General features: G+C 41.4%; 2 protein-coding genes across 3 annotated transcripts; one reads left to right on the top strand and one right to left on the bottom strand.

Annotated features, from left to right (window-relative positions):
• Positions 1–1,259: 1,259 nt before the first annotated feature.
• LOC109902070 (tetraspanin-13) lies at positions 1,260–5,189 on the bottom strand. Its single transcript, XM_020498139.2, has 6 exons — positions 5,027–5,189; positions 4,166–4,333; positions 3,673–3,753; positions 3,292–3,405; positions 3,075–3,188; positions 1,260–2,354 (listed from the first exon to the last, which is right to left on the bottom strand). The coding sequence occupies exons 1-6, from the start codon at positions 5,150–5,152 to the stop codon at positions 2,280–2,282; spliced, it is 678 nt and encodes a 225-aa protein (XP_020353728.1). The 5' UTR covers positions 5,153–5,189; the 3' UTR covers positions 1,260–2,279.
• Positions 5,190–6,349: 1,160 nt separating this feature from the next.
• LOC109909162 (ankyrin repeat and MYND domain-containing protein 2) lies at positions 6,350–11,589 on the top strand. Of its 2 annotated transcripts, none has more exons than XM_031790447.1 (10): positions 6,350–6,380; positions 7,235–7,299; positions 7,653–7,791; positions 7,919–8,017; positions 8,234–8,394; positions 8,771–8,985; positions 9,306–9,441; positions 9,851–9,979; positions 10,372–10,501; positions 10,745–11,589. In XM_031790447.1, exons 1-10 carry the CDS (start codon positions 6,365–6,367, stop codon positions 10,897–10,899), a joined length of 1,245 nt encoding a protein of 414 aa, XP_031646307.1. In that variant the 5' UTR covers positions 6,350–6,364; the 3' UTR covers positions 10,900–11,589. The 2 variants fall into 2 exon arrangements, with proteins under 2 accessions (XP_031646307.1, XP_020363721.1); XM_020508132.2 differs by lacking the exon at positions 6,350–6,380 and adding an exon at positions 6,542–6,763.

Raw genomic sequence — 11,589 nt, 5'->3', positions numbered from 1 at the left:
ACCAGCCATTCAGTTGTCTAGGGCAGTGGTCACCAACCTTTGCAATCAAAAAGCAAGCAGAGCCACCAGACTTATTACATTACCTTCATAAAAACAGTTCTGTAAGAGAGGTTTGTGCAGTAGGCCTAATACATCACAGCATATTGGCTATATTTAACCTTATTTTAACTAGGCAAGTCAGTTAACTGACTGCCTAGCCCAGCCAAACCCAGACGACAGTCCCCTGACTATTGTTCTCAGACCAGATATTTCATTTGAGCTTTGAATACAAAATAGATAACCAATAGATTGGTGTAGCAATTGGAAGGCACAGCTCATCATAAATTAAAATAACTAGCTTTTTCCCAATAGTCTTGGACGCACTGAAGTTGGAGATTTTCAAGTTGTTTTGAACATGGAATTAGTCTCAGCTGAGGGAAAGCACAGCAGCTGGTGCGCCTCATTGTCCCTGCTATCTCCTTCCTTTTCTCCGGTGACACTGACCCGAGAGGGGACACAGTCTTACACCTGATGGCGAAACGCAGTCGCACCACATCTAATTCGTGTTCCTTTGACCGGAGAAAGTTGAATATTAAAAATAGACATGCTTGGATAAGCGCGTTTTGTTTTGCAAGTGTTGAATAAAGATTGACAGTGCTGAATCAAATGTTACATTAATTCAGTCATAAAACAGCTCTTTGTATTCTTTGACACTCTGTAGTCATGCTTTGAACGTTATGAAATCTTACGTCGGATAGTATTCAACTGTTGCGGCCGAGGTCTTGGAAGGCTGTAAGCACGGTGATGTGGGCTATCCGATTGGCCAGCACAGTTTTAGCCCCAGATCTCCCAGTCAGGTGGAGTTTGTTTTTTTCAGACACATTAAATGGTTCAAAATTGGAACACGTTGCCTCCCGGTGCACATGGCTTCTGAATCAAGTGCGCATACCGCCAACAGCGCAACACAAAGGGAACGCAAGCCTTTATCTTTGGCTTTTCTGTTTTCAAACAGAAATGTTTGAAGATCGACGGGTTGGTGACCTACTGGTCTAGGGGATTGACAACGGTCATTCGCATGGTGAAATATGTTACCACTGCCAGCTAGTGGCACTATACACTAGCAACACTATCACAGAACAGCTCACATTTGTTCCGCATGTGCTAAGTTGATCATACAAATATAAGAGCCCGTTTGTTTAGCTTTGCTTTAACATTGTGTTAAGATTGATTTACGTATGGTGATGCCTTCATGAACAGGTTGGGCAGCCTATAGAAGAATGAAAGGGACTACAGTCAGCTCCTGGTTCCTATCCTGTTTGGAAGGCAGGAATGTAGCCTAGGCGTGACTAACAGCACTAAGTTACATTTTCTTAGTAGGTCATAAGACTGCATTGCAACTCACTGTGCTCTGTATCTAAAGTAGATCTCAGAGGGGTTTGGCCAAATGAGGCAAGGCAAGTTTCTATGCAAACCCCAATGTTCACTGGAGAACAGTGTGAGTGTGAGTTAGATGAAGCATTGAAGTCACACTACCCCATTTCCAGTGAAGAAATCACCTCAGTAAATTATTTTCTTCCTGAATCTCCTTTTGAGAATTGTATTTTTTTGGTTGTGACATTGTCAATGCAAGTGATAATAGCCTAAAGTAGATGTTTAGAAATGGGTTGTAATATGAACTGATACAAAATCAGTTTGTGTAACGCTTGACGCATCCAGATCTCAAATGAATAGGATGATATGGCCTAACCGTTTAGAAACAGACAAAAAAAAAAAAGCTTAATGTTTGTACTGGTACATGCCCTGTGAAGTGATCAACTCCATCTAAACTTTAGTAGAGTTGAATCTGAAAAAGAAGCTGAATCTGTTGGCATCCGTATGACATCTAATACACCCCCCCCCATACACGCAACAAAGACAGCACTGTGTAGGTACCCAAAGAAAGCCGGGTTTGAAACTGGGAATCCAGACAGCTTACTAGGAAACATTACGTGTGCTCTGTTTGTATAAGGTGTGCACAGTAAGTTTATGACATTTGATCACTACTCCAATCAGTGACCTCAGTCAAATTTAACCTTAAAGTAACTGCTCTCAATTTCAGTGTCCATCACGCAAGATTCAAATTGATTGGAATTGTTTGTTTTCACTAACTTTGTCAAAAAACAGTCAATAGTATTAGATATATCAACACAGTTATATTATCACAGCAATGGGAATATCTGAATAGGAAACAGTCGTAGATGAGTCACAGGATCTAAATACAAATGCATGACAGTGCAAAGTTGAGTTCATGAACAGGCTAGTTATAGAAATGCACCAGAGTTTGGATGGGAATCCTTCTGATTTCTGTATCTGTGTGTTAGCCACACTCCCAGGATCTGAAATTAGATGGGGGGGGGGGGGGGGAATGTGATTAGATTAATACTAAAGCACAATACACAGTGAGTGTACAAAACATTAGAACACCTTCCTAATATCGAGTTGCACTCCAATGTGTCCAAACGTAGTGTCAAGTTGGCTGGATGGCTGGATGGCAAGTTGGCTGGATGTCCTGGTGGACCATTCTTGATACCCACGGGAAAGTGTTGAGTATGAAAACCCCAGCAGTGTCGCAGTTCTTGACACACTCAAACTGGTGAGCCTGGCACCTACCACCATACCCCATTGAAAGGCACTTAAATATTTGGTCTTGACCATTCACTCCCTAAATGGCAGTCCATGTCTCAAGGCTTGAAAATCCTTCTTTAACCAGTCTCCTCCCTGTCATCTACACTGATTGAAGTGGATTTAATAAGTGACATCAATAAGGGATCATAGCTTTCACCTGGTCAGTCTGTCATGGAAAGAGCAGGTGTTCCTAATGTTTTGTACACTCAGTGTAGATAGATTTGGAATTGTTTAAATAATTTCTGAAGCCAAAAAGTCTAAATTGTAGAGTGTCGATGACATATAAAGATGCAGACAGTAAAAGTCCCCAATACAGAGTGTTATGTTTTCAGTTCCAATTTACATAGTAAAAGGCTGTGGGATTCCTATGTTACACAGCAAGTTCTACCCATTGCCAGTGCAATGCTATGAGGCTACAGCAGGTTGCTAACCTCTGTGAAGCTGAAGAAGCATCCAATCCCGCCCACAAAGCGTAAAACCTCCTCAGCATGACTTTGGATGATTGGAGCACAAGGGTCACAGGATAATGGGTTGGCGAAACAGTCCTGTAGTGTGAGGAAGAAAGTAGAAAGGACATAATTTAAGTCATATGTCCATCACTATCTGTCATGTTGCTGGTTTACACTGATAACAAGCCAGAGGCTTTACCGCGTCACAGGTGCCATTATAGTTTGTATGGAAGAAGCCACAGCAGTTTAGAGTTCTCTCCACATCCTTCTGAGTGGCCTCCGACTTGTTCCAGCCCACCTCTAGGAGTTCTTTCTACAGTGGGGAAAATGGATGAAGCGGTGCAGGGAGATTTGAATTCTGTGACCAAAGCCTCATTCAGCATGTCATCAGAGTGCTTCTTTGCGATCAACTGGAAATTATTCACACTTTCCATTTATGTTGTGCCTTATCCATTTGTTAAATATCTAATACAGGACACAGAAGGAAAGTATGAATGATTTCCAGTATTTATTTATTTAAGGTGTTCTACAGATTAAGTGGTCATGAATCACATTATACACATAATATATTGTCACGTACCTGCTGCTCTTTACTGATAGCCAGACATGCAGCAGACACTGACAGCTGCACCACGAACACCAGGAACAGAATAATCATGTACTGAGGCCAATTAAGGAAGCTCACATGTGACAACCCTCTGGAAACAAACTAGGCAACGCGAGGCTGTGTATTTGAAAGAGAATTGTTCATAAAGTGAGAAAATAGCAGTTATTAAGAGTAGTCTGGGTACACATTGCAACTAAGAACCTCTAATATACAACAGTCCTCGGTTTCAGTAGGTGTTGTAGTTTGTATTCACTTAACCATGTAATGATAGGGGACATGAATAAAACACATTACAACCACACAAAACCAATCATATCACATGAAGGTGATGAAAAGTGAGTGGATCTAGGATCAGCTTCCCTTCCCCAATCCTAATCTTAACCATTAGTTGGGAAAAATGCAAAAAAAACATGACCCAAGTTCAGTGTCTAGGGGCAACGTCACCCTAGTCCTGATTGAAGGATACAAAGAACAGCAGGACCTGGTGGTGCATCAGGGCTCCACAGAGGCCCACGAAGGCCACAAATAACAGGAAGATGCCCACGCCAACGACTCCAGCCACCACCCGAATACTGGAGACCAGGCCAAACCATTTCCCCCAAGCAGCTACTCCAATCAGCAGCAAGCTCACCATCTGAAGACCAAGCACAATACAAAGTGATGACAGAAGTCCACTAGGAACGGAAAAGCACTTAAAGGAAACTTCATGCTGATTTCTTTGATGTGGGCAAAGTCAACACCATCTCATATTTAGGCTACAACCTTCAGGTTGATTAAAGTCTTTAGACAGATGTTATGAAATAAATACATTTGATACATAATACAATATTTATTGAGACATTGGGAAAGTATCACATTGAGTATTTTGATTATATTATACATTAAATTGCAATAATTGTATGACGATAATTTATCACTCTATACAGATATGGTTTAGACAAGTGGTTCCCAACCTTTTTCAGTTACTGTACCACCAACATAAATTTGCTCTGCCCCAAGTAACCCTGAAGTAAAATGTACTTATGGGATTACAAGTAGGCTTATGGTATCACGAGGCTTCTTAAATACCCCCAGAGGTCCTAGTACACCTGGTTGGGAACCAATAATTTAGACTTTGCATTAACTGAGAGACATTGTGTCAACTGTTTGGAATGTAGCCTACTATCATTTTGATAGGTGTCACAACGACTTAATTTGCATGATAGCCCTTCTTGCCCTGGCTATATCATTCTTGACTAGAATCATGTTGGCTTTTGCACTTTCATTAATAGCCTATCATCGAAAAACAATTCGTACCCATATGGAAACATCTTTGCGTGGTACTTACAACATAAAGTATGTTCAGAGCGCATAGGGAATTCTTCGTGCAAACAAATCCTCCGCAAACCATCTCGAACAAAGCAATTATCAGACTCAAATGTGTCTGAGTTGGAAAAGTAAGAAGTCTTATCATTGAATGAAAAACACTGACTGTGGCGTTTTTAAGGTGTGTAGGATTCAAAGGAGGGACAAGTCCAGGGAAATGGGTTTTCGATTTACCGGATTGGTCGTCTTGAAATGATGACTTCACATATGCAAATGCAGCTAAAAAAAAAAGTGTGATGGCTGAGCAAGTAATTACCCAAGTGTTATTTTAATCACCAGATACTGTGTATGTTTATTTATTTATCATTTACTTAACTAGGAAAATCAGTTAAGAACAAATTCGTATTTACAATGACAGTCTAACCTGGTCAAACCTGAACGACGCTGGGCCAATTGTGCGCTGCCCTATGGGACTCACAATCACGACCGGTTGTGATACAGCCTGGAATCGAACCAGGGTATGTAGTGACACCTCTAGCACTGAGACGCAGTGCCTTTTTGACCGCTGCGCCATTCTGGAGGTTTACTAGGACTAGGCTGCACTGTAAGACATTTCACATAAAATATTCCCTTACAAAAAAAGATTGCAATCAGAGTGCAGTAAACTGCAAATAATATGTCCAAAAATAGTTTATTTTTTTACTACAGTAATTTTGCAGTGTAACTGCAGTTAGAGTGCAGTATAACTGCAGTTCAACTGCAGTACACTACAGTTATTCTGTAATTACTGCTCCAAAATACCACAGTGGACTGCAGTTACGGCATTTTACTGCAGTTTCAAAACTGCAATCTTTTTGTAGGGTAAACCCCTACAAAAAAAGGGTAAACCCCTACAAAAAAAGATTGCAGTTTTGAAACTGCAGTAAAAGTGCAGTAACTGCAGTCCACTGTGGTATTTTGGAGCAGTAATTACAGAATAACTGTAGTGTACTACAGTTACACTTCAAAATTACTGCAGTAAAAAAAATGCTATTTTTGATGAGGAAAAATACTTTTGAAACAATGGGAGCATATAACGACACTAATGTATCTTTAACCTTTATCCTCTAATTTGGACATTGATAAACAACACTATTGCTTTTCAATAAAACACCTTAATATTTGTTATTCAAGTTATGAAAGTGTGCTCGTGCTTAAGAACAAATGTGATGAATTATACCCCACTAAAACATGTTGAAGAACACTGACGGCTAGAGGAACAATGTATAAAATACGTACAGTCTAAACGCTTCAACATATCAAGAATGAACTTTCTAAACTTCTGTGGAACTGCTAACAAATGTTGAAAAGGGGGAGGAGAATGGGCTTTGAAAGCGGTTCGTATTATGATAAATAATTACGGTGTTGATATGTTGTATACTGCAATAATATATATGCATATTATTTACGTTCTGTATTATTGTCTTCAATGGAAGAGAAAAAGTTGAATGAATTCATATGAATTTCAATGCCCACCCTTGTACTAAACACGTGGTACAGTCTGAAACCACCAGTTTAACCCCAACAGCCAGCTAGCAAGCGTCAGAATGAAAACCAAACAACGTGATAGTCTATAATTTAGTTTCACTCATACTTATCCATATTTGTCTTATGTCATTGACAGATTTTTTTTAACACACAATTCTAGCCAATATGTCAGCTCCGAAGAAGGGAGATCTATCTCCCACGGAGAGGGAATTATTCGTAGTTATTGCTGCAGGTAAATCCTCTTTACTTTAATGCTAATGCTAGCTAGACAGTACGCTTGCTACTGTAGTCTAGATAAGATATCTGAGATTGCTGTGCGATTTCACATTTAACTAGTGCGTTATGTAATGGGTTAAATTATGTTTCTAATGATGGTGACTATATGGCTAACTTGATAGCCCAATTCAGCAAGTTGCATTGGAAGGAAACTTGCTAACTACTGTAGCTAGCTAGCCAAGCTAGTACACATTGTTATAAAAATCTCTAATCTGCTAACGTTAGTATTGTACAGTACTACTAGACGTTATGTTAGCTAGCTAGCCAGTTCATGACATTTCTGAAACAGTTTTCTAGACAAGTTAACTGTTGGTTGCTCAAGCCTTGGTTAACTTGTGGCAGTGTTCATAACTTTCAATGCAATACAATCCCTTGAAGGTATAGCATGCTTGTACAATTAATGATTGACCTTTGATGCTTTTTTCAGGAAATGTTCAAGAAGCCTCAAGATTATTGGGCTGCAAGGATGTCAGAGTCAACTGTTTGGATGAGGTTTGATTTTTCAACGATATTATATTGTAACATTAGTTTTTGATTGATTTATGCTCTTCATAATTTGGCTGCAAACTGGACAGTAAGGAAACCACAGACAGCATGTCTCTTTTTGTTTCATAACATTGCCTATGTCTGCTCCTCACGAGGCAGGCAGTCCATTCCAGGCACTCCACAGTTTAGGAAAAGCTATTTTCCGCAATCTCATTGTCCTGTATTGTGCATTCTACAATGCTGTACAATGGGAAATATTTTTATGTGGATTTAATTCGGCATCATTTGTCTATAATAGGCTACTTAAATGATGCATATCTACAACATACACTACTGACAGTTCTGTTTCTCCTCCTCAGAATGGGATGACTCCACTCATGCATGCTGCATACAAGGGCAAGGCGGACATGTGCAAGCTGCTACTGCAACATGGGGCAGATGTGAACTGTAATGAACACGAGCATGGATACACGGCACTGATGTTCGCCGGGCTATCAGGTAGGCATATTTTCTCACTGTTCATATTGCTGAGAAAGGATATCCCTGTGTAGATCAGGGTGCCCCATGTTGAATTCATTAATTTGACTGTGTGCGGTAACTCTTTTCTCCCCACCTTGCCATCTAGGTAAGACTGATATCACCTGGATGATGTTAGATGCAGGAGCGGAGACAGATGTGGTCAACTCCGTCGGGCGAACAGCATCTCAGATGGCTGCGTTTGTCGGTAAGTACAGTAAGGATATCACACATAACAGGAAGTGGATGTGATGTCTGTGACGTATAATAATCTTGAATGACTCCATATTGGCATTGCCACCCTTTATTCTGATCGTGTTCATTAGGGCACATTCTGTTTGGAGCCTTATGAATGCAACCTCTGTCACAGTGAGACATCGGAACTTGTTTCTCACCCAGGTGTATCTCCTCTCCCTCTCCCCAGGGCAGCACGACTGTGTGACGGTGATCAACAACTTCTTCTCGCGGGCCAAGCTGGAGTATTACACCAAACGCCAGGGGCTGGAGAAGGAGCCCAAGCTGCCCCCCAAACTGGCAGGGCCCCTCCACAAGATCATCATGAGCACCAACCTCAACCCCGTCAAGGTAAATACCACCACCGCTGTCTCTGGGCCACAATATGGAATAGTGGGTTTGGAGTGAGATATTAAGTGATGCATATTTGATCAAAGCAGTGTGTACACCAGACCACTCAGACCAGCAAGGATATCAGGCGGGAAAAAAGTAAGCAGACCTTTTCCGACTAAAGACAAGTCTGCTGGAGAACTGTAAAAGGCAAAACACAAAGACAGACCACCAATAATATAACCCTATCCGTGCATTATATATCACCTTTTTATAAGCATAGCTTTTTGGCGAATAGTGGGTTATGTGACCTTTGGCAATCCATCCTACATAGGGAGCTGTTATGTCACCCTTTATAGTGTATGAGAACGCCCCCTTCTCTGTCTGCCTCTCTCAGATGGTGCTTCTGGTGAAGGAGAACCCGGTGCTGGCCGAGGTGGAGGCCCTGGAGAAGTGCCGGCGGGTGATGGAACTGATCTGTGAGAAGTGTGTGAAGCAGCAGGACATGAACGAGGTGCTGGCAATGAAGATGCACTACATTAGCTGTGTGCTGCAGAAGTGTGCCTCCTTCCTCAAGGAGCGTGATGACAAGCTGGAAGGACTCATCAAGAGGTGGGCGAGGGGGTTGGACTGTATGGGCTGGTTTCCCAGACATGCATAGAGTATACACATATGAACATGTAAATACATATGGGGCTGGTTACCCGGACACTATTATTACTATTTATAGATCTTTTTTTATTAAACTGGACTGACAGAGGATGTCAATGCAAAAAGTCGGTAAGATAAGGAAGAAATTGCTATGAAATGCATATATCTGGCTGCACTGATGATGTGTAGAAATACTCTGGCACACTAAATCTGTTTTAGATTGTTATGTATACTGTATTGCAATGCATACAACCCCAGATGTCATTGCTGTCCCCATGCAGCTTGTTGAAGGGCCGGGACAGTGACGGCTTCCCGCTGTTCCAGGAGAAGTTCATCAGAGAGTGCATCCGCAAGTTCCCCCACCGTGACGCCACACTGCTGCAGCAGCTGGTACGAAGTATCGCTCCCGTGGAGATCGTGAGTCAATCAGTCATCAATCAAATGGATTTATGAAGCCTCTTTTCCCATCAATATTTGTCACAAAGTGCTTTTACAGTCATGCTCTCTCTCGTGATGTCTGTCTGTGTATTTAATATAGACTCATTTTGCAACGTCAGTTTGAGTGAAGCACCACTTGTACTAGTTTCATGTTATGGGCTTAATAACCATTTCAACGTTTATACTGTTAGGCCCGGTTTCCCAGACAATGATTAAGCTTAGTCATGGACTAAAAAGCATGCTCAATGAGGAATTTCCTTTAAAATAGCTTTTTAGTTCATGACTAGGCTTAATCTTTGACCATTAGTGTCATTTTCAATTGTTTGTACTGTATATCTTGTGTATATTTAGAATTTTCTCTACCATTTCCCCTTTCTGTCCTGGTCAGGGTAACGATCCTACAGCCATCTCAGTTTTGATCCAGGCTATAACAGGACAGGTGGGCTTCATGGATGCAGAGTTCTGTACCACCTGTGGGGAGAAGGGAGCAGAGAAGAGATGCTCCATCTGTAAAATGGTAGGCACAATGCGCTTTTCTACAGTAACTCATATCAATACAGTCAAGGGGCGGCAGTGTAGCCTAGTGGTTAGAGCATTGGACTAGTAACCGAAAGGTTGCAAGTTCAAATCCCCGAGCTGACAAGGTACAAAATCTGTCGTTCTGCCCTTGAACAGGCAGTTAACCCACTGTTCCTAGGCCGTCATTGAAAATAAGAATTTGTTCTTAACTGACTTGCCTAGTTAAATAAAGGTAACATTTTTTTATTTTTAAATGCTATATTCATATATCCATTGTCATCATTCATAGAACTCCAATAGCAATGGTCATTCTGTCATTATGTATCCTTGCATCCGATGCATGGGCCTCTCTTCTTACCCAACACATGCAACGTTTTTGTATTCCTATAGGTGATTTACTGTGCCCCAGCCTGCCAGAAAATGCACTGGTTCACCCATAAGAAGGTCTGCAAGCAGCTTCAGGAGCAGAGAGAAAAGCACGAGGCAGAGTCAGCCAAGCTGATGGAGCGACAGAGGAAAGGTATTGGAGAAATATTCTTCAGCCGTACATTTTCATGTCACCTCTTGTTTAATTTGTATGTCTCATTTAATTTTAAGTGACCAAGGATGACATGAAACACCTACTGTACATTGGTTACAAAACGATGCTTGGTTTTGAATAGGATGCTTCAGCTTCAAAAGTGGTAGTTAGGTTAAATCGTCTTTCCATTGCGCCGTGTTACAAGGCATCATGTTAACAGTGGGCCACTTATGTGTTTCTCAGAGCAGAGCCAGGCGGTAGAGTCGGCGACAGGCTCCATGCAGGACCTCTCAGTAGGACCCAATGAAGACTCTCCAACTTTCCCGTCAACCTCTGACAACCAAGCAGACCCCCCTCCCCCCAGCCCTGTCTCCACCACTCCAGCCACAGAGAACTGAAGGAGGTCTGTAAGGGACGTCCAACACAGGTGCACAATGCCTATACACCCTGCAGTCTCCCCTACTACAGGTCTACACTGTTGTCCTAGAAGGTCTAAGGGAGGCCTGCCATGTAAGGCCCAACAGTTAACCTGGGGATGAAGACCGCAGGAGCTTCACACAAGCTTAAGGCCTGAACCCATGGGAAAGGATCCCTTATTTATTGATGATCTGACATTGTTTTCCACCAAAGCAACGCAACACTATTGCACACGATGGAAGAAGGGTTAGGGTCACGAGTGTCTATGCTTTAAAAAAAATTACAAAAATTCCATGTTTTTTTTTCATCATTCATGTCCAATGTTAAATTGTACACTAATATAATTATGTCGGTGTTTTTTTCAAGAATAATGCAAAGTGCTTCAGGGAGTGTTATGTAAAGAAGTAGTCGTAGGTTTAATTGCTTTTCTGTTTGTTCATGTCCTTAATTTCCCTAGTTAATAGATAAAGGACATTGTTTCCAAACATACAGTAAAGTGGCTTGAATTGGCCAAGAACAAAATATTTTTCAAGTTACTGTAACCTCCTGAAAAAGCAATTTGGCAAATCCCTCTAACAATGTGGCTTTTTTGTTGTTGTTGAATACTGATGTTTCGAAGATGTCAAATGACTGTGATTGCAATACAACAGAATAAACACCACTACTGTCTC

Source organism: Oncorhynchus kisutch, linkage group LG2 (genome assembly GCF_002021735.2).
Source record: "Oncorhynchus kisutch isolate 150728-3 linkage group LG2, Okis_V2, whole genome shotgun sequence".
NCBI classification, from domain to species: Eukaryota; Metazoa; Chordata; class Actinopteri; order Salmoniformes; family Salmonidae; genus Oncorhynchus; species Oncorhynchus kisutch.
Note: the sequence above shows the minus strand (reverse complement) of the source record. Positions and strands in the feature narration are given on the sequence as shown.